The 23,930-nt window shown below is 40.3% G+C and overlaps 1 protein-coding gene across 2 annotated transcripts; it reads right to left on the bottom strand.

Annotated features, from left to right (window-relative positions):
* Window positions 1-5,024: 5,024 nt before the first annotated feature.
* Window positions 5,025-23,878, bottom strand: ZUP1 (zinc finger containing ubiquitin peptidase 1). Of its 2 annotated transcripts, none has more exons than XM_080389717.1 (9): window positions 23,480-23,878; window positions 15,451-15,567; window positions 14,407-14,516; window positions 13,468-13,636; window positions 12,093-12,281; window positions 11,611-11,779; window positions 10,820-10,971; window positions 10,277-10,497; window positions 5,025-9,060 (listed from the first exon to the last, which is right to left on the bottom strand). In XM_080389717.1, exons 1-9 carry the CDS (start codon window positions 23,781-23,783, stop codon window positions 9,013-9,015), a joined length of 1,479 nt encoding a protein of 492 aa, XP_080245843.1. In that variant the 5' UTR covers window positions 23,784-23,878; the 3' UTR covers window positions 5,025-9,012. The 2 variants fall into 2 exon arrangements, with proteins under 2 accessions (XP_080245843.1, XP_080245844.1); XM_080389718.1 differs by lacking the exon at window positions 23,480-23,878 and adding an exon at window positions 21,815-23,454.
* Between the last annotated feature and the right edge of the window lie 52 nt (window positions 23,879-23,930).

The raw sequence follows: 23,930 nt of genomic DNA, 5'->3' as shown, positions 1-23,930 counted from the left end.
TATGGGTTGCAACACTGCACTACAACCAGAGCTAATCTAGTTTTGCTCATGCTGAACTTTCTCAATAGTGGTGCCTGAGCTCTAGTAAAATTCAGAGGATAGTGCTGTAGGGGAATACAATCTTGGGTATGCTGCAAAACCTAGGATTTTGCATCCAAATTAGGATTGTTTTATGATCTGCTTTAAAGCAAACAAACTCCTAGTATGTGTCTCTAGGGTTTTGGGGTTTTTTTTTCCTTGTCCTTTGGCCAAAAATGGAGAGCTCGAAATAACATCTCCTGTGGGGAGAATCAACTTCTGCCCTTTTCCTAGGGGACTTAAAACCATCAGGCTACCTCCACATTTTAAACTGTGTGGTTGCTGAAACAGATTCAAAGCTTGTTGGACAAGGCAGTAGACTCTGCGTGGATCCAAGATGCTGATACCCTAGATCCTGAGGGAGAGCTGTCATGTGAGTGTTCTCCCTCTCTTCTTGCAGAATTTGACAGGGTGTGAAATGCTACTTCACTTTTTTTATTATTTTTTTTTATTAGCCCTTCAGAGGCTTGCAACTTGGCTGGGAGTAGGAGGGAGAGGCTTTTCAGTTGTTTGACACAAACGCATTTATCACCGTGAATTCAGTTTTACTTTCTGCACTACATGTTCCTGGAATCTGGAACTGATCGAGTGAGCTGATACCATTGGGCTGTGGCAGTGTAGTGTGAGGTTTATGTGGCTTGTATTACTATGCTGGGACTTCCCATCTTCGGAAAAAAGAGTAAAGATCAAGGTCCTACTTGTAATCAGGAGTTCTGTTCGTACTTACAGCAAACTCAGCAAAAGGCCTGCATTAGGCTTCTGACTTTGAACTGGTTTTACCTTCTCTGTGGCCAGGGTAAATATGTGCATGTGGAAAAGGGAACTTTCCACGAGGGGTCCAGTGACGACTCGGAGGTTGGGGGATGCGGTGGTTACACAAGTCACAGAAGGGGTTGTTTTTTAACTTGTTTTCTTGGTATTGGGGATGCAAAGTTCCAGAAGGAAAGATGATCTGACTGTATCATTGAAGCACATGGAAAAGGATGTATGCTAACAAAACACTGGTTACGTTATCCAAAGGCTACATCCTGAAGGCTGCTGAAGAAAATGAAAGGATGATGGCAGAGGTTCCCAAGAGCACAAGCAGGCTAGCACAGCAGAGGCCTTGAAAGTACAAGCACAGATTAGTAGCTGAGATGTGAAAGCTTTAGTCATAAATCACCGCTGAATGCAAGATCAAGTCATTAATTACTAATCACTAAAGAAATGGAGTCTTGAAAAATGCGCAGACAGCTTTTAGAGCATAAAGTGAACCTGTGTGGAAATACACAGGTCTAGGCATGTCAAGGCTTTAGATATCATGTAAGATGACGGTGAATCCAGGTGGTTGCTCAGTTGCATTTGCTTCAGAAATAGGAATGCAGAATTCATCACAGCAGTGTCCCCTGTTGCTGGGTAGGTAAATAGTAATTTATTACCTTTGAAAGGAGGTATGTATCATTGACTCACATTTGCTCTGATCTCCTGCTTGATTGTAATTTGGATGCAGCAACCCCCAAAACACCGCCATGTGAGCCCACAAATCACTCCAGATATCCCACAACCACCTCCAGCACTCATGCACCCAGCCCTACCAAAACTACCTATGTGTTTTGAGAGGCACAGGAGGTCGGTTTGGTTTGCGTGTAGCTTGCTCGGGGTACACCTGCATGACTGAGCCCAGGAATGAGGTAGACCCGTTCAGTCGGACCTGAGCAGGAACCTCGTGTGTGGGCTGTTCAGGCCATGGCTGACCAGGGTTTATACTTAAAGCTACACTGCATGTACTCGGAGATGATTCAGGTCTAAAAGCAGAGGTAACAACCCTAGGTACTTCTGCAGTTAGGTAGCTGAATAAAGGCAGACTTTCCCCCTCCTTTAGTAACAATTCCATTATTTCCTGATTGTGGGTAAGTAGTTATGAATGTGTCACTATCTTTGATTTCACAATCCTTCAGAGAAGCTACGTACTCAAGTGAAGTATTTACAGCAAAATAAAACCCTTTGTACCTGATGGTTCCATTGTTAATCTGTTGTCCTTATAGGTGAAAAAGCTGCAATAAGAAAACATAAAAGTAAATATTTTTCTTTGGTTGTCATCTCAGAAGCAATTAAGTAATTAAAACAAAGAATCCAGTGCTGGGAAATTTAAAAAAAATGCATCTCAGCAAAATTCTGGAAACAATACAGTGAAATTTAGCTTTCAGATTTTCACAAGAACATCACTCAGGATACATTTCTAGTGAAAAAAACCAACAACTCTATAGCAATACCTTTTACTCATATACTTATTTACATGCTATGTGCATATAAAAGCTAATGAACTAAAGGCAACCTGTATAAAAATCATATGTCAAAACTCCTCTAGGATCTGAGTGGCTGTAGAGTTTTCTTTGGGATGTCAGTAGCTCTTGGACAGAGCTTAACTACCAAGCTCTCATTCTGAGTTTTGTGACTGAAACTGTGTTAGGAACATTTTATTACAATTTCTGCCTCCTTGTACTTATTCTCTGTCTCATTACTGACGTTTCTCCCATGGTAAGCATGAGTTCTGAAAACAAGGATGGGTAATTGTGATTGTGTGCTATTGTTATTTTCTTAAAAATGCCTACTGGTTTTATGAGATTGTTGTCTTGTGTCTCATTAACACCATTGCTGTGTATTTGCCAGAAAAAGACATTAAACATCATTGTGGTGACTAGAGAAGAGCAAACGCTTAGGGCGATAGAGGAAAGAGTAACAGAGAGACTGACTCTGGTAGCTGAGCCAGAGCCAAATGACACATCTAGGTCTGGAGGTTTTGATCTGTGTCTCTTCTGCAGTCTTTGGGCTAAACAACACATCCATGGACTTCAGTGAGCTTAACATCCCAGTCTCTCCCTCCCTGCTCTGTAGTCATCTGAAACTATGACCTTCCAACTTTTGTTCTTATAAGTAACACTTAATAAAAACACGAAAAAAGAGCAGCGAGGAACAAATTCTAGAGTCTGTTGATGTAGAGGCCATCAATTAATTTGTGTATCAGTTGATACAAAGTCTTCTATGGGTCTCCCAGAACATGATCAACATATTTGTCTTTTTCTCCCTTAAACCTGTGAAGCAAATACCCTTTGCTTGTCCAAGTCTTAGTTTGGCAGAAGGAAGTTTACCTGCACTTTCAAGGTTTAGACAGTTTCCTCCTACCTCTTTTCTTTTGTCTAGCATTAAGGACCTTTAAGTGACCTTCACGTAATCTTTTATCACTCTCTTATGATATTCTTCATCATGCCTAAGACAAATTCCTTCTAAATACCTACAAAGCAAGATCATTTTTCTTCTTCAAATCCCTTCTTCAGACAACCCTATGCTATGATGCACGTAAACCACTTGCCAGCAGATCAACAGTCATTGCTGTGATCATTGTCTATCACACTAATTCTGTCTCCTTATTTCCTTTTTCTCTGGGACATGGCTATGTCCATCTGTTGTTTGTTGTCTTATTTTTAGATTGTAAATGCATTAATCATCTGTGTGTGCCCTTGTTAGCATTCTGGGCTTTGCCTAGGTATTTGGGCTTTTAGGCATTACTTCAGAATAAATTAATGTTTTTTTATAATGAATTGATAAAAGAAATGTCAATAGTAAATGTTAATAAAGCATGATAAGCTTTGGGACTTTCTTTCTTTGATCATACCACAGGCAAAACAAATGCATACACCCAGCTATGCTGGCCACAGATGAAGGCAACAACATACAAGATACTGTTGTGATCCCAAGAGAGAGGAATGGGCATTGAGATGGAGATGTAAAATGGAGAAAATGCCATCGTGTCAGTCACCCTGCTCCTGTGATCAGAACAAAGACAGTTAAAGAAATAAACCAAAAGAATGCTGACGCAGAGTCATACGGAGAAAGTTTATTTAACAGAACCAACAGCATGTCATTAAACTAATCAGCCTTTATTTTTTTTTCTTGGAATTTCCAGGCAGTATCTGAAAGTTGCATAAATTAAAAAAGGGACCAAAGTCAAGACAAGGAGGATCAGTCTTACCTAGGTTTCATGATGAAATCTATGTGCAGGTTACAACTTCTGTTATGAAGCTCTGTGCAGATTTAACTCATTTTCCTACATCATTTCAACAACCTCTTTTGATCTGAGGCAATAGTTTTCATTCTACCACTATCAACACTTTATTGAATTTCAGCTGCTTACGTGCTTTTGGCACATCTGGTTGTAAAAGTAGCTTATTGTTACTTCTTGTTTAATGCTTTCTTCATAACAAAGAAAAAGAGTAATTCCTGTGCATACACTAACCTTTACCTTGATCTAACGAGATTGCCGTAACAAGTAGAGGAGCAAAAAGAAACAGAAATAATCTACTAATGTATGAACTATTGTGAACTCATGGTATGTGAGTGTCATAAGTCAGGTAGGACAGTAACAGGGAACTGCTGCCATAAACCTCACCCATGTAACATTGCTTTTATTTCAAAATGATGAGGAGAGGGAAAGGAAAAGAAAAATCAGAGGGAAAAGAAGAGTTCTGAAGATAAAAATTAGAAATTGAGAACTGTTAATTGAGAATTGAGAATATAGTTAACATTAAAGGAGGTTTTAATATTTTTTTTGCTTTTGGATTTTTTATTGAGGTATGTAAAGAGGCTATTTATTCAACTTTAAAAAATATCTATTAAGTAAAATATCATAATTCCCGGATTCATTGTCAGTAATGGATGTGCTGCATGAAAAGCAGGAAACCTAAGGGAGTATTTACATACTGATGTTTTCTTCCTTCTTCAAGCAAGAGCTTTATTTCCTCTCCTATTTATTTAAGAGAAATTTAATATTTTACACAATAATAACTGCTTTGCTTAAGTGAGAGTGAATAGACCTGAATCTTTTATTTCTTCAGGAAATTCACTAGATTTGATTTTTCTGACCTGATTAAGCTTTTGAAGGAATGAATAAAGAAGACTAATAGACATAGTCAGCAAGAAAACATTTAATTTACTTTTAAACTCAGAAAAGATACATTACTTCAAAACGTTAATTAGATGTGATTTAGAAACAGACACAAACTCTCCATGAGGATGAATTTATCGCCCAAGATGCTAGAATAGGCAGAGACGTATACTGACTTTGTGCTGACACTACAGAATAATGCAACACTGATGTATGACACCCGACAGTTTTTAGGAAGTGAAGTGAAAGCCTTCTTAGCACTTGCTGGTATGAAGAATACCATTTCTATAACTGGGGCTCAAATGGTAGTGGTTCCTCGTAGTAATACCCTTCTCTAAACTCTTCCTCTCTAGAATCTGACTGCCATTAAAAAAACATAACAAACTGTTATTTGCTGTGCTTGCAAGGAAAACACAGTGTAATCCATGTAGCGTTGTCTGAACGTGCTCTGCGTATGAAAACTATGACGAAATAACCATGAGATGGCATTAAAAGTTATCATTTCTCTCCAGTCTACAGATGCCTCCTGCATGACTCCCTGGGATGACCCCCTGTAGAAAGGAGAGGAACAGAACTGAAATAAAATGCTAGAAACACCCCATACAGGCAAGCTCTTGTCTGTGCAGCAGAAATCAGCACTTTCAGGGCTGGAGGGTGCAATGAAATTCACTGCCATATAGCTCAAGGGAATAATTAGAAAGTGTTAAAGTTGTTTCTGCGAGAAAAACCTAGGGGTCACCAAAATCCACGTTTTTCACTGGAACCTTCAATTAGGAACACTTAATCTGAAAATGCCTATCTATAAAGCAATGTTAATTAGTGTTAAATACTAGAATTACTAGAATATTACTAGTATACTACAATTAGATGACTTGATTTTTAAAATAAAGTTCACATTAAACTATTTATAAGTTCTTACAGTACATATAAAAGTATTTGGACAAGTCTTATATAGGATAAATTGAATATAAATAGACAAAAAAGAATTAAACATTTTGCTCCCAAAATTTTGGATTTACAGGGAGTTTTGACATTGTTCCCAAGGAGAAATGAACACATTTTGAAAACCATGGTACACAATTAACAGCTTCTGACAATCCTGAGTAGCAATTATAACAATAATCAACTGAAGCTTTTCTGAGAGTAAATTTACTTCATGTAAAGAATAAACTGCTTCAGCACTTGATGTACAGCAGACTTAGGAGGCTTTTCAGTAATTAATTTGTGCTCTATCTTGTGTAGGTTCACAGACACTTCTTCACTGTTTTTTTCAGAAAACAGTTTGCAGCTGAACACAAGCAGCCAGGGCCCCCAGCAATGACAACTCCCTGTGATTTACTTCTGATTACGGAAGTGTCCTACTCCTTTTGTTGCCCAGCTGCCTGGGAAAAGCAGATCAAAGTCCTTCTTGGAATTTCAAGAACATGCCATCATTTTCTTCACCCAAGCAGTTAACCAAATATTCAGGGTCTTGCAAATAGATCCAAACAGGTTCCCATTCTTTATTTGAGGTAGCTATTTGCAAAGAAAAGTTTGGCTTCTGTGAACCCAAGGGAGTCTTGATGATAAGAGACAATATCCCTCAAGCAATTACTTTGATTAGTATTGTGCTCAGATACACTCATTCTCTCTCTCAGGGCAAACTTCCGGTAGTGATTCATGCAAAGTCCTGGGCCTCATTAAGGTTATTTTAATGTTTTGTTACCCCACTCCTCCCTTTCCAGCCGTGCATAGCTAATGTTTGAAAGTTACCCCATTACCCTGCTCCAGCTGCAGTTCCCTGAAAAGGCTATTATTCGTTATACCATGATTACCTTGGTCGGTTAGATCTTTACATGGCATCCCTGGGGTCAAGCTGAAACAAGTGAGACACCAAGAATATGACCTTAATAAATCTGTAACTAGGCTTGTGCTATTGTGACGCTCCCAGAACACATATTAAAAAAGACCCCAACCAAACCAACCAACCAAATAAAAGAACCCACACCGAACTAAACCAAAACCCAAACACAACAACATTTATTGAGGTCTTGGCAGAAGGTCATGCTACACAAGGAATAAAGTATCCCGAGTGGTTGGTTGCTGTCCAGATGGTACCAGGAATCACCATTGCAAGAACCCTCGCAAAAGCATCTTCAGCTGGATCAAGTGAGACTCCTCTCTTCCATTCACTTTCAATCTAGCTGCCCCATGGTGATTACACAGGAATCAAACAGCATGCACAGAGGTACTGCAAATCTGGCACGTTACAGCACTTCGCCAAAACACTTGCTTAGCCCCAATGGCAGTTTGAACACGTAAGTGAAGAGCTGGGGCTGAGGGTGCAGTTCCTCCTCCTTAGGCATACACACCTGGGCAGTGTCACACTGGTAATGAACATGCTCAGTCTGGAATGAGCAGAGCCTTAGCCAGGAGTAGATTCGGTTCCAGTCACGGGAGGTGAGGGAGCAGAGCAGAAGAGATTGAAGTGTGTCTGAGAGGTTAAGTAACTGCATGGCTGCAAACCTTCACATGGCACATAAAAACATATGCCACACAAACCAGGGCTAGTGTAGGAGCTGGTGGGCCCTCAGTTCCCAGAACTCTGTCCCTACTCTCAGCCCCTCCAGTGTCCTAAGTATTTAACCCTTTCACAGGTTATAGGCCACTTCTACATACCTACTGAAATGAATTAATTTTCATAATTAAAACTTCTTACTTTCATGCTTTTTTGAGAAAATTATCTATTTATGGGTTGCAGTATCTTTGTATGTTCACGTTTCACTACTACCAAAAATTACTAGTTCTTTTTTCCAGAGCATATTAAATATGAGAACAACAGTAACATTCCTACACCTACACCTAGATGTCAACAAGTGAGAAAGCCTAAATGAAAGGGAAGTATCCAAGCACTAGGTACAGTAAATGGATGCTATGGCATGATTCAGTTGCTTAAGCAGAAACATCTAGTGCTGTCTGCAGACACACCTGACCCACCCCTTCCAGCCTCCAGCTGCCCTACTCTTACATTCAGCCAGAGCAGCACATCTTTGACACAGCAGGGCACCTCAAACACCCAAGAAACTCATCTCAGCGGATAGCTACAGTCTCTTCAATGGCATTAACCCTGCACAATACAGCCCCCAGTCAACAGTCAGTGCAAACGTCCTTTTGAGATGCCTCTGGGACCTAGGGGATATACACTACAAAACATATACAAACCCAGAAATAAATAAAAGGATTAAATAAAGATGAAATAAAAGACTTCAGAAATATTTTTTATTATTTCATGTATTCATAGTACAAAAGAACCATTTTCTTCCTATACCCCAATGGATTGCCTTGTGCAGCCCCTAAAGCACCCCCCACCCACCCCCACTTTGGACACCGCTTAGACCTCACAGCCAATGCTAACGTTGATCCACCACACAGGCACACATGTTCATGTGTACAAGAAATACATCCACAGAAGCCAGCTAACTGAAAAGATCAGTAAGTAAACTAATCCCCAGTGGAACAGACTGTATCGTGAAACCATCGAACTGTCTCTGTATTTTGCGAACAGTAGCAGAGAATTTGCTGAGGCATAATAGATATGGGTTGACCAAATTTTGTAAGAAACAGAACATTGGCCACAGAGGCAACATAAATATACATACAGAGGTAAACCATGTCCAGGCACTCCAATAAAGTAGTCACATAGTATCTTTACGCGCTGCTTATTGACAGTTAACTGTGGTGCATAGTTGGCTGTGGGATGGTGGGTGTCACTTGGCAATTTCAGCAACTAAGAAAATGCCAAATCTTCTAGTAAGACAAGGACTGTAATACTTCAGAGTTACAGATTCATCAGGAAGGCAGAGTTCTGACTGAAGATAAAAACTACAGATTTACACCAGTGCTGTGCTTCTCCAGAGCCCCCAAGCATTTATGGAGACATAGTTTAAGTCTAGAAACTGTTGAGTTAGGATCTCAGTCCAAAAGTTTAGTATTTTACATCCAGTAAATGCCAGAAAGAGGTATAAAGGCATCCTTTACGGAATCTTCTCTGATGTTAAGACCTTAGAAGCACGGCAGCGAGCCTATAAAAAGTGGGGAGAAGGGGAAAAGAATAGTTTAAGGAATGAAAATATCACTTTAAAAAGCATTTTTCAAATTATTAGTTTAATAAGCTTAACAAGTATAAGGGGGTTGTATTTAGTCTTAATTAAATGGGAGCTTTCAAGACAAAATTCAAAACCCCAGATATTTTAAAATGTAAATCACATCTTTGAAAAGAGGAAAAAAAACCAACCCCCACCCCACCCCAAATCCCATACAATGCTCTTTTTACTGGGTCCTGAGTTTTAAAGCTTTTGCTAGGAGGAAGAGAGGATGGCTGTGTTTCACTGATATTTCTGACATGTTCAGGCCCAGAAAACACTTAAGGCAACACCTCATTTCAATACACTGATGTTAAATACAGTTGAGCAGGTGACTCAGCCACCATTTATTTCATAGTTTAAATAGAAGTGTGTCCTGAACTTGAACATGCTGAACAGTGCTGATAAGTCACCACAGAATCAGAATGTGGGTCCTCAGAATCAATTTGTTAGTGTAGGAAAGAGAAAGCTTAAGAAACAAAAATTACATCTGACATTCAGCTGAAAACTTCTACGGTCTTAAAGAGTAACTATGCCCAAAGTGAAGCGTGTGGACAGGATTTAGAAAAACGCCAATGTAAGACGCTTGGAACTGTGTTTTAAATATACAAAGTTCTAAGTACTTTCAGAAAGCAGAATGCACTAGGTTCTAGCATCCAAGATGAGGAGACATTAGATGGTTAGGCCTCAGTATCTGTGTGCCTTGCTCTTCAACTATCAAAGGCTGATAGATGCCACACAGTTTTACAAAATTGCAGTAAAAAGCCCTGAACATAATTTTGGACTATGAATGTTTTGTAAGTACCTTATATACCCACAATAAGTTATTTAGGGGAAAATACTGTAAGAAAATTAAAAGAAAAAAAACCACAACCCAATTTACATCTGCGAACAGTGCAAGCTTCATAAAAGACTCAGAAGTTGTCAGTTACATCAGTATGGCGCTCATTTACATGCAAAACTGTTTTTGGTTTTGATATCCTGTGACTACTCAATTCACAGACAAAATGCAGAAAGTAGCAGAGAAGATAGATGAGGGAAGCGAAGAGATGAAAAAAATCCACCATGCAACCATATATGCATATCCATTTGCGTATTAAGAGACGCAGATTCTCTTAAGCTTTCTTAGACAGAAACTATTCTCTGGAATACTTACAGCTTTCTCTTCCAATGACAGTACACCATCTACAGCCACTATCTGGTATTGCTTTTCTTTTAAGCTACCCACAAATCTTCGAAGCTGTCTGAGACTAGTACCATCACTGTTCTGTTTTAGCAGTTTCTGCATTTCTTGGGAAGGACATCCCGGGTCAAACAGCAGCAAACATAAGTTTTTATTCTTCTTCTCTTCTATTCCAACAACAGTACGACTATGACCTAATTGCAAAATACAGAGTTTCAGTATTTTAAAAAGCACATTTCCTTGTAGCATACTAGATTTCAGATGAAGGAAGACATTACTTGAAATTTAATAAGGCAGTTACAAGAAAAAGAGCAGATGTCAAAAAGCTGAGATCCCAATAACATCCAGGTCTTCTATGCAATAAAAACACAAACTTTAATATTGCTTTTATTACATAAAACAGTAACAGCAAATAAAAGCCACATCTTCAATTAAATGAAGAAGCAATGTAAAAGGCTGCTCTGAATTGCAGCACATAAAGAGAACAGTAAGAAACCAGCATATTGTGATACTGACCTTGATGTTGCAAGTAGATGGGTGGTTTGGAAGTACACACTACCTTTGTACCACCTTCATTATCTGTAGAATAGTAACGCAAAATCCACTCAAATAAACGAGGGTGTGTACCCATAGGGCCAGTTGGTTTGTGAAAGTCAATGATTTGACACCTACAGAACATTTAGAATGGAAGCAAAAATAAAATTTTAAGCAGGATGTTACAATTTTTCACCTCTCAGCCCCTTCCTCCTGCACCAAGACTGTTTTGTAAACAGCAATTCCAGACATCAAGTGGTTGTTATCACTTTTTTTTTTTTTAATACAGGAGGAAGGGACACATAATTATAAGGCAATGCAATATATACTGTTCAAACTGGAAAATTTACTCCTTAACAATGAAACACTCTGATCAGTCCAACAAGAACTTGTGAAACTTGCAAAAATTATAATGTTAGATTTTTTTTGTATGTGATATATGTACAGTAGAGAGTCCAATTAACAGCTTTCAGAATTATGCACATGAATAGCTGAAATTCAGGTTCTTCTTGAGAAGAAACTTCCAGAGACATTAAGTTTTACTCAGTGTTTGATTGTATGCGTATGTGGCATAATTTTTCATCAAGTGTCAATGATCTAAGTAGTTACTCAGTTTATGTACCTGCATAAGTAGTTACACAGCTTTATATTGTGCTGAATCAGATCTGTTTATAGGTTGGTTAAATTTAAAGCCACTAAGGTGGCTTTATCATTACACAGCTGGTAATTCTGACTTTTAGAGGTACAGCACTTAAAAATAAAGCAATATTTACTTTATCCGGAGATTGGTTAAGAGCGAATAGATTTCACATGCTCCTATCCATGCTTTGGAACCATGTAATCTGTTGTTGAAGTGAGATGCCCCTTGAGGATCAAAGCCTTCCCTCCAGGCGTCTTCAATCATGGACTGAATCTTTGGTATACTAGGAATTAGTGTAGTATCTGGAACAGAAGAGCTTTTGAGTTGTGGTTACAGTTACTGACATAGTCTATTAATTAAAAGTATTCAGCTTCTTTTATAAGGTTGACATTACAAAGATGCACCAAAAAAACTAAAGCTAAAACTTCAACCACATCACGCCTTGCCAGTATTCACCTCTGATTCCTTCCACAGTTAAGCTCCAGCGATATAACATACATTTAATAAGCATCATTGACCTAGTGAGCCTCGCTGCGTAAATTAAAAGGCAAAACATCAATCAGTAGGTTGTCATCCAAGGTATGTGAAACAAACAGGCAGTGTTTTGTTTAATACCTCTCAAGCAGTCATTATACAAGCTATTTTGCAGCAGTGAGGAAAGGAGCATTTGGAAATTCCTGTAACCACAACCCCAGCCTCTGTCACCCAAAGATGACTGGAAGTGGTCTACTCCTGCTGAAAGCCATACATGTCTCACATCTTTGTTTTCGTTCTGATAGTACTTGCACAACGCTTCAATGACTCCTAAAAGAAGACAAAATATAAAGTTTATCTGTAAAATTAACTACAAAATTTGCCAGAAAAAAAGATTCTTTACCCAGCTTAGAACAGATACAGATTATTTTACAAACAATTTATTTTAAAACTTCTCTGTGATCCTACGTTACATCTGGAACGCAAATCACAAAATCAGTGGACACTGCACCTATTTCTTTTTTATGGTCTTTACTTCAATGAATTTATGAATACTGAAGCATTAAAAAAAAATAAATAATCCACTTGCTGGATATTCCACATCCCCCTTTTTTACATGAAAGAACATGCTTGCGAATGCTCTGTCCAATTTGTAAAGTTAAATTCTCAAAGGCTATTAATTACCACGCTATTGTGAAGACAATCATTCCATAGCCATGACAGATTTTTTTCTGAATTCCTCTCTGAAGTCTAAATATCTACCAAGAATGAAAACTTTAAATGTATTGTCCCCACTCAATACATTTTATAGAAGTAATTTTATTTTACCTGTCAAGATCCAAACAGCTATTTTGTGAGCTAGAACCACTAGCAATTAGGTAAAACACCTTTGAACTGTGGTCCTGACAAGTAAAGACAAGAAAGCCTTTTCAAAGGGACACAGAAGTCCACTTTAATTTTGTACCAATTATAAAATATTTCAAATAAGATGTATCAAGTAAATATCTACTCCTCCTAGTAGTCTTTTAGACCTTGTAATCAGATGAACACCATGCTCACCTGGGACAAACTTACACAATACTTCAACTAATTGAAACACCAGATAAAAAGCTATTGTAAATTTTAACAGCTACACTAGGTTAGGAACAAATGAGTACTAAGTAGTAAAGAAGCAAACGCTTAAGGACAACCAACTTGTAATAAAACATTTGCATCTTTTGAAGCATATTGTATCTGGGCCTTTAACCAGACAACTTGGTTCCATAGGAAAAAAAAAAACCAAACAAAAAAAGAAGAAAAAAGTCTACAGGTTAGAATAAAGATTAGAAATACACCATGCTTTAATTTGCCTATTAGTTTAGGACTAAAAGGCTATAGATTGATCTAGAAAATAAGGATTAGAACTAGGATGCAACCTGTTATTAAGCACCCAGTTATATGCTTTGTTAAAGAAAGGTTTGGTCCCTACAACCGAGGTCTACAAAAAGTCTTCATTGTATAATTTCAGCAGTTTTACCTGAGGTCTTAGTTTTCCCATCATCTATACCAAAAGCCAAACATTCCATCATGTCAGCTTTCCTCTTGTGATATTCAAAAGGCTGCATCTTTCCCCTATCAACTTCCCTTTCCATATTCTTTAGGAATTGCTGCTTGTAGCCTCCAGAATTATCCAAGCCATATTGTCTCTGTTAGGGATGGAATGTGTATGATTTAAATCACATTTTTTGAATTCACTGCCAGTGATTTTGAGAACTGCATGCACAATCAGTAACTTTAAAAAACAGTGAACAATAAGACATAAAAACTTCAGATGTATGGTATTTTAGAGCTGAAGGCCAAGACTCACTCCTGAACAGGAATGTGGGACTAGGAAAGCCACACCTGGAAAAGCAGGCACATCCCTCTGCTCCCTCTTGGGCAGACAGCCATTGGCACAGAGGCAGTCAACGGCCAGGAGGTAGTGAGAGCGGAAAATGAGCTATCAGGGCTGTCAGGTGGCAGGGAGAGGGAAGCAGGATTTTACAGGGAAGTTGGTGATGGTATCCAGGAAGAGAATGGCCAGGGTGCTCAGGGCCTTAGGCATTCTGGCAGGGAATGTGCTCCAGGCTGTAACGCAAGGCAGAGCACCAGAGCTGGCTGAGGCACAGTAGAAGACACCCAAGTGTGCCAGGGCCCCTGGTGAGAGCAGTACAGCATGCACAGGGAGCACCCAGCACCACTAAAGCAGTAAAGCCAAATAGCTCAAGGCAGGCATGCCCAGCACGAGTGCCAGGATCAAGGCTGCCAAGAGCTTGCATTTGCCTGCAACCCACTCCTGCACCACCACCTCAACACCGCCTGGCTCACTGCACAGGCCTGACCTGGTATGGCCATTCCAGGTCATTACAGTTCCAAGATGCTCAGCTTCTAACGCCACATTTGTTCCAAAGTTTACCATTTAGGAATATCGCTGTACCTGCAGCTTTTTAAATTCTTCCCTCTCTTGCTTCTGTTCTTCTGATTTCTGCTGTTTATCTTCTTCAATTTGGAGCTGTTGAGCCAGTTCTAGATCTCCTATGTTTCCACCTACTCAGGAATAACATTTCAAAGAGAGAGGACTTAAACAGGAGGTTAACAATGCTTTGATGGATCATTTATTTAATTTTTTAAGATTCTACGTGTGCTTAGGAAGCAGACACATGTAAACACAACTGGACATTAATTTTAGGAGATGCATCCCACATTTTTTTGAGTTATTAGCAACAAACACGAAAGAGGACTGACTGCATTCAGTCTACTAAGATTCAGACTCTTGACGTGGACAAAGTTTATGCAGTTACAGGAGCAATTACTTGGCAAATAATGCATGTACCGTACCTCTACTACTACAAAAACAGCTTTTGTTTATGATGTTTCACTTATTGTTAGCAAGAAGTCCCCATTTCTTGAATAACACACACTTACTAGCTTCTAGGATCGCTGGCAGCAGTCTCATAACAAAGTGACAAAACCAAATTTAGGATCAGAGAACTGGATCAGGAATCTCTAGGATTTTATTTGCCATGCTAATAAGCAAAATTAATTTTTATTCCTTTTTTTGCTATGACTAAATGAATTGGCATAAGCACTGAGAAAAAAACCCTGTAGTTTTCATAAGCTACATATTTCTAGCTCATCATACTGGAATGTGCCACAATAAATTCCATGTATTCTATGGAGCTAGAAAAAAAAATAACATGACTGTCTTTTAAATATTTTTCACTCTAAATTTTAGTTTTGGCTGACATACAGTGCATTTACTTAATCAGCACACATAGACAAATATTTATTTTAGCGTATGTAATTAATTAGAGCACTTGGGCAAGTGATAGGATTTGCTATTAACTGTGTTAATTATATACATGTCCAGTTCTCTTTTTAAATAAGGAAATATTTAAATTTTGTCTGAGATTCTATACTACAATATGCAAATACTAGTAAATGCTTTCAAGTATTTTCAAGCCTGTATCCTTTCACGTACCTTCTGAAAAGCTATGTTCCTCTAAGTGTAAATCCACATGTTCTTCAAGTATCTGTATGTTTGTACAGGTAAGACTGCACATTGGACATTCATATAGCTGTTCACAATTTCCTGTGTCTGAAAAAGAAATGCAATTTCTTGATTAATGGAATTCCATTTTTTTAGTGAGAATCATCCCCGTAATTGATATACAGTCTAAGATACAGTAATGAATTTTGTGTTGCCATCAAAATTCCTCAAGTGAAAGGCAGCAAGTTCTAAACAGCTGTTGCTCCCTTAATAATTTAAGAATTTCTGTCTAAATACCTGAAAATTAAGACGCATTTTCCTTTTGTCTATTTATCACGTTTTGCCCCATTTAACTTATAGATCACAACTTGCTAGGATAGTATTTAAGAAATGCTTAGTCTAACTCATCAAACAGTTAATGAAAAGATCTGCCCTGCTAACAGAAGAACATTTCCTTACGAAACTTATTCATTCTGCCCACAAACTGCTGTGTTATAACACCAATATTAAAGTAAAACATGCTGCTGTTCTTACTTTGTTGGTCTTTCTGCATCTCCTCAAATATTCTTTCTGCAGTTTTAGTATTATTATTGAAAAGCACCATAGAGAATAGTTAATGTTCAAAAAGACTTCATCATTTAGTTCCTCAGATTAAGTTGTACAGGGCCTTTTCCACTCAGGTTTTTTACTAACTCCAAGGAGAGACACCCTACAAGCTCCCCAGAGAAGTTACTTCAGTGTTTGACCACTCTCACAGCAAAATAGAATTTCTTGTATTTAAAAGGCATTTCTCATATTTTAACTTGTGCATACTGCCTGTTGTCCTGCCACTGGGCAGCACAGAGAAGAGCCAGACTCCATCCTTTTAAGTCCCTAGATTTTACTTGCACCTTCCCAGGTCACAAAACACAGGAATTCATATGCCATGTTAGCTGTTTCTGGAAAGCATTTGCCCAAGCTGAAAGTTCATGACTGGCTGGGGGGAAACTTGATGGTATAATACTAAATTCACTAGCAATATTTTGAATAACACTGCATGCATATAGTTTCCTGAAACACACTACGCACAAAAAAACCTCAAAACACCCTTAATACAACTATTTTTTAAATAGAAATCAGCATGCAGGCAATTTATTTATTTATTCAAGGTGTGCATTATTTGCATCCATAGAAGTAATCTATTATTCAAAGCTAAGATTTGGTGGGGCTTTTTTTTTTTTTTTGAGAAAACCATTTTTAATCACAGACTAAGCTGTGTGGTTGATCATACTGCCAGATTATGCACCCTAATCACCGTTTGTATTTCTTGTCAGTATCAAGAATGCCAGTTGTCTAAGAGAAGTACCCACTAGCAGAGATGCTGTTACTTTCTGAAACAGTTTCTGAAATAGCTACCAGCAACTTTGGACAGTTAGAGTAAAATTCTGGCCATTATTCTTAATGTTAATTTAAATATTAAAACATCTTAATATTCAAATAAATAATGATTTTCCTTACTCCAGCTTTAGCCTCCAAAATATCCTTGTGGTCTCCAAACCAATGTTTAGTACTTCAGAATACTTTGGTGCTGGATGTTTCCTAAGTCTCTACTTCAAATTGAAAACTACCTTTCCCTAACATACACTGCAACTGCTCTACAGGATCCCGTCAAGGATGAGACTTCAAGAGACAAACTCAAACTTTTGCAACCAAACATATGTCAAATAGGTAGAAACCACCTCCCTATCACACCAAGACGTTACTATCTGCTTTCATTGATAGGAATGGTGTATTTTGGGCACACAAGACATTGCAGGTTCATCTGCATTAGTGTTTTCAGTTCTGCTCTGGAGCAGATTTTTTCAAGCTACACCTTCACCATCTTCGCTCACTGTCCCTTTCTAAGTGACTCCTCTGCCGTCTTCAGTCGCTGCCCCAGCACACACTGAGTGGCCTCGGAGTGTAGTCCACTGGCTCACAGCTATGTGACTAATAGACGGCCAGTCTGTTATTCAACTTGAAATTTAGACAACATATGTAAATACCTATAGCGAAAAACAAGAAAGAATTTGAAAAACAGAGGATGTTAGCTAATCCTTACAGTTAGCAAAACAGGGCCTTGGGAGAAGCAATAGACACCATAAATAAGCGAAGAAGTAACAGGATAAGCTCGAGGACAACAAAAGGATTAATGAAACTAAAGCAGAAAATTACTTGAACTATGCGTGAACTATCCCAACCGGTGTACTAAAGACCCACCCTCAAGAGAAGGAAGCCCCCTACTAACACCACCCCCCACCCCCACCATGCGCTGTGGAACACCCAGAACGCTGTACTTTTACATGGAGACGAGACTCGTGGAAACCCAAAAGAACTAAGTGTGACGAACCCTAATTGTAAACTGCTGTTCAAGGCCTGTAAAGCCCTGATGGTGTGTGTTGGGGCCGGGCCGGCGCGGCGGTTCTGCCTCCTGGCGCCCACCCGCAGCCTGCGAGCACCGCGGCTCCGTGTGCGGACTGGGCCGGGCCCCCACGGGGGGCACCCGCTCACGGGGCGCACCCGCTCACGGGGCGGCAGGGCCCGCCCGGACCCACAGGTCGCTCCTGGTGACAGGGCTCGGCCGAGCCAATTCCAGGCCTGGGCACGACCAGCCCCGGAGCCAGGTGAGCAGCAGCGCTTTGCAGACGCATGTCCCGGTGGAAGGGGGTGACGGGGTACGGAGAATAGCAGCAGGACTGTGGGGTTTGGTTTGGCCTCTGCATAAGGTGCATCAAAACGACACAAAGGAGCGTATATGTTTCTACCCATTGGTGACAGCATGCCTTGGGTTTTGGTATCGCACACCCCTTTTCACATTTGGATTTTGAATGTCCGTGAAAACTTGGGAGTGAGGTGTATGCACCTGTAATTAGTGCATGAACCATTGGGTACATTCTTTTCGGTACTGAAAGGGGTTCCTCTCCTGCAGGAATGCCCCTTTGCTCTCCCCAAGTATGCATCCTAAAAGAACTCGAGTAAGTTCGGAGGGGACCCTATGACAAAGAATAAATTGAAACAATATTGGAATAAATGGTGGCCATAATATGAGTTAGATGATGGGGGAAAATGGATCTTTAAAATACATTACAGTTGATGTTATTTTGTAGGAGGCAAGAGAATAGGGATGAAACTCCTTATATGTTGATTTGTTCTTTGCTGTAAGAGAAAATGTAACTTAATAAATGGAATATTTTCACTGTCTAAGGAAACTAAGAAAACAAATTGAAAGCTTAAGTCTTGTGTTAAACGTGATGTTGGGACCCGCCTTGGACTAGGAAAACAAAGGTGGCTAGAAAGTGAATTTCATGAAAAGGCTGTCTCTGATGCCAGTCCAGTTTCAAGCAGAACTAGAGGAAAAGAAAAAAACGGAACTACAGGCACCTTTGAGAGCAGCAGTGGTGCCTGAAGGACAGGTAGTAAATATACATGTTCCATTCACTACCTCGGACTAATTAAATTGGAAATGAGATTGGATCATACCGTAGCAACCCCAATGGAACATCGAGCATGGTTAAAACAGTGATATTAACACACAATCCTAACTGGGGAGACATTCAGGCTCTGTTGGAATATTTGTTTATGTATGAGGAAAGACAGTCAGTGTTGGAAAAGGCCCAAGAAGGAGTAATTAGAAAAACTGGGGGTTTGGGCTTAAAAGTCATGGGAACTCCTAAGACCCAATGGATTTCCCCCCAAGGAGGATCCAAAGTGGGATCCAAATAGAAGCGGAGGATTAGATCAGTAGAAAATGTATAAAATCAACCTTTGTTATGAGATTCAGAATGCAGTAGAGAAACCTAAAAACTGTGTGAGGTGAAACAAGGAAAAAAGGGATCTCCCTTAGCCTTTTATGAGAGACTGTATGAAGCAGCTTGTAAGTCTTGGACACTGAAAGTGAGGGAAATAGAATGTTATTTAATATGCTCTTCACTAGACAGTCTGCACCACATACTAGAAAGAAGCTTCAAAAAGTAGAAGTGGCAGATGGGATTGTGCCTTCAGAACTGATACCATACACCTTACAGGCAACAGACAACAAGGCTGAAATAAAAGAGGGATAAAAAGAATCAAGCTAAATCAATAACTGCCCTAGATAATCCTAATGGCCAAGAATGGAGAAAAGGAGTAAGTGCCCGAAGGCAAGGAGGATTGAGAAGATGAAGTCAGGGATGAGGACATGAATTACCCCTCCAAACCAAGGAATGTGCATATTGCAGAAAAGGACAACACTGGAAGAGAGAAAGCCCACTGCTTAGGAGTGGACAGAACAGGGAAGCAAAAGCTGTAGGAGTTATGGCAGAAGTAGGTTTAGACTGAAGGGGACTGGGAGACTATTAATATTTCCCCAGCTGATCCACTGGTTCCAGTTCAAATGGGAAATAAAATTATTAACTGCTTAGTCGATACAGGAGTGACATACTTAGTTGTAACTAGTTGTAAGAGTCCTTTAAGTAATAGCTTTATGCTGATTGGGGGGGTCATGGGAAAGCAAGCTTTGAAACAATTTTTAAAACTGATGGAATGAAATATTGGAAGTAAAACTGTAATTCACAAATTCCTCTACATGCTGGAATGCCCCTTACTTCTAAGGATGCAATCTGTTTAGTAAATGAAGAGCATATGTAACTTTCTCTGATAAGACAATGCAGCTACACCTGCCAAAGGAAACAGCTTGGAAGACTCAAATCCACTTATTAACAGAGAATCATCAGAGAGATGCAAATATCCCTGAGAAAATTTTGGATGCTGTAATACCTACTGTACAGGCAACCAACAGACCTGGAAGAGCAAAGAACACAGTACCAGTAAAGGTTGAATTAAAACCTGAAACATAACCGGTAAGAAAAAAAGCAATATCCAATTAAGTTAGAAGCTTGAATGGGTTAGAACCACTAATAAATGATTTTATTCAATATAAAGTATTATATTCAGATTCAATAGTCCGATCTTACCAGTTAAGAAACCCTAGACTCAAGAATACTGACGGGTGCAAGATTTGAGGGAAATTAATGGAGTCACAGTTGATGTACATCCTCTGGTTCTGAACCTTTATACCTGGTTCTCATCTTTACCTAATAACTGTTTTATTTTACAGTATTAGATTTTAAAGATGCCTTCTTCTGCATATCCCTAGAAGAGCAGGTCAAAAACTTGTTGTGTTTGAATGCAAATACCCAACAACAGGACTAAAAGGTCAACTCTGCTAGACTGTGTTACCCCAGGGATTCAAGTATAGCCCTACTTTGTCTGCTAATGTATTGGAAAAAGAACTGGAAGATTGGCAAGGTTAGAACTCCTCAATTACCTTGCTTCAATATGTAGATGATATTCTGCTGGGATAACAGAAAAAAAGCACAAATTGCTTAGACAACTGTAGAATATCTGGGGTTTGAGATTTCACAGAGTGAGAGAAGACTGGGAACAGAACGAAAAGAGGCCATATGCTGTGTAGCCCCTGCAAAACCAAAGAATTAAGAGGATTTTTAGGAATGGCCAGGTGGTGTCGCCTGTGGATACCAAATTCGGTTTAACTGCTAAACTGTTTTATGCTGCCATCAATGAAAGGGCCTGAAGAAATTCTTCGATGGATTCCTGAATGTTGTAAAAGCTTTGACACTATAAAACTGAAACTTATGAGGGCCCCCGCTCTGCACCTGCCAGACTTGAGTAAGCCTTTCACTTCATATGTGTAAGAAAAACAACATGTCGCCTTAGGAGTTCTAACTCAAACTTTTGGAGACTGGAAAAGGCCGGTGGCATACTCCTCTAAACAGTTAGATGAATTGAGCAAGGGATGGCCAGCACATCTTAGAGCAGTGGCAGCAACAGTCTTAATTAGTACAGAAACTTGAAAATGGAGTTTGGGACAACCTATTATCATTTTTATTCCTCATGCTGTTTTGGGACTGGAGCAGAAGGGCCATCCCTGGTTGTCTTCAAACAGACTGATTCAGTATCAGGCATCCTTGATTGAACAACATGATGTCACTTTGAAGGTGACCTCTGTCCTGAATCCTGCACCCTACATCCTACTAATCAAAACAATGGATTGGAACATGACTGTCCACATGTCATAGAACAGGTGTACTTCAGCCAACCAGATCTGAAAATCCAAACTAGGAGTTATTCACTGATGGAAGCAGGTTTATGGACAATGGGCAGCAAAAAGTGGGATATTCTGCCGTAACTTTGAAAGATGAATTAGAAATTAAAACACTGCCTCTCAATGCACCAGCTCAGAAAGCTGAAATTATTGCATTGATTCTAGCCCTAGAACTGTCTGAAGATAAAAAATTAAATATTGATATGGATTCAAAATACAGTAGTACATACTCACAGGGCCATTTGGAAAGAATGAGGGCTTTTCTCATCACAAGGAACTCCAAACGTGTGAAAGAAATTTTAGGACTCTAACATCCAGTTCAAAACCCAAAAGTATCTGTGATTCACTGCAAGGCTCACTGGAAGGTAAAACCAGATGTAATTAGCTGAAGAGCAGATGAAACTGCAAAACAGATAGCTCTATTGAATTCTGTAATGGGAGCTTTGATTCCTATTGAGAAGTTAGTATTAAAAGAGCCTCCAAATTACTCTGAAAGGGATGATCAATTGGCAAAACTTCTGAATTTTACCAAAACTGAATATAGATGTTGGACAATGGTCATTGGACAGATGATAGTTACTGCTCCATTAATGAAGGAATTTGTAAAGAAAGCTCCTGAGGAAACCCATATGGGATCAGAGGCAACAGTGGCAAGCATAAGATATTATGCTGTAGGGACGAGAATGCAACAGCTTGCTAATATTATTGTGAAACAATTACTAATTTGTTGCAGAAATAATCCAAAAATACAGAAAAGACCCCTCCAGGACAAATTAAGAGGGGACATACTCCAGGCGAACACTGGCAAATAGATTTCATTGAGTTACCAAGATGTACCAGCAGGTATGTGTACTGATTACTCATCAATACGTTTTCTGGATGGGTATCTTTCCCATGTCAAACCAACAAGGCAAGAGAAGTAATCAGAGTGTTACTGAAAGATATTACTCCTAGGTTTAAAATACCTGAGGGGATAGCACCCAATAATGGGCCTCATCTTATTGCTAAGGTAGTACAGAAAATTGTCAGGTTCTTAGGAGTTTGATTGGGACTTACATATACCCTAGAGACTGCAATCTAGTCAGAAAGTAGAAAGAATGAATCAGACCCTGAAAAGACAAATCTCAAAATGATGCCAGGGAACTCAAATAAAATGGGTAGGTGTCTTGCCCATAGCTTTACTATGAATCTGAATTACCCCGAGGGTTCAAGAAGCAATTATTCCTTTTGAAATTTTATATGGCAAACCATACCCTGTAAGTAGATTAACAGGGAAAGGTGATTAGATGCATGTAAGCAGAAATCAGATACTTACTGAATACATGTTATCATTGGGGGCATATTCTATCTTCATTTCTTAGGTACCTGAATGAAAGAGTACCTGTACCTCTGGACACCCAGTACATACCTTCCAACCAGGAGATTTAATTTACATCAGAACCTGGAAAGACGAACCTCTGAAAGAATGCTGGAAAGGACCATATTTAGTATTATTAATCACACCCACGACGATCAAGGTAAAGGAAACAAACTCTTGGATTCACTATACTCAAGTAAGGAGTGCCTCACTGGAAGAGGGGAAGTCAAGAGAGACCGGACTTCTGAAACTGAAATTACCACGGCACCAATGAAATGCGCCTGGACCAACCGGGAATCGAGCAACGACAGAGCCTCGTACGAGACAGCGGGTGCTCTCCAGCGGCATCCTCCGGTATGAACACCGCAGAAGAGGCGCTCCGGCTGTACCCCCGGCACGGTACAGCCACCCTCGGGCAGTCAGTCCCTGGCACAGCGGCAAAGCGCTGCAGGCTGGTTTTCCCTTCACCGCCGGGCGACCACCACGGCCAGCCCCAATCTCCGCCATGCCCAGGCGCGCCGCCCCGCGCCGCCGCCGCTCACCTGTGCCCGGGGCGCCCAGCAGGTGTCCGTGCCGCGCCCTGACGTGCGCCTCCAGCTCCCGCCCCGCCGCCTCCCCACAGAAGGGGCACTCGGGCAGCCCCTCGGCGAGCTCGGGGCGGTGGGCGCTCGGCGGCCCCGGCTCCGGGTGGGCCACCTCGATGTGCCACTGGAGCTCGTCACAGCCCGGGGCGGCGGCGCCGCAGAGCGGGCAGCGGGGCTGGCAGCCCAAATGCGGGCGGCCCTGGTGCCGCCGCACCGCCGCCTCCGTTGACAGCGCCTGCCCGCAGACGTCGCACACCAACATCGCGCCGCCGCCGGCCGCCTCCCCCGGGAAGCAACACAACCACACTTCCACCCGATGAGCGCTCCGTGCCGGCCGTTACCCGTGACGTCACATCCTGCCCGCGCCCGCTGCCTGCTGGGAAGCGTGGTTTCCTTGCTGAGGGCGGGT

This window comes from Falco punctatus (assembly GCF_963210335.1).
Source record: "Falco punctatus genome assembly, chromosome: 5".
Taxonomy (NCBI): domain Eukaryota; kingdom Metazoa; phylum Chordata; class Aves; order Falconiformes; family Falconidae; genus Falco; species Falco punctatus.
This window is presented reverse-complemented; position numbering and strand designations above follow the sequence as displayed.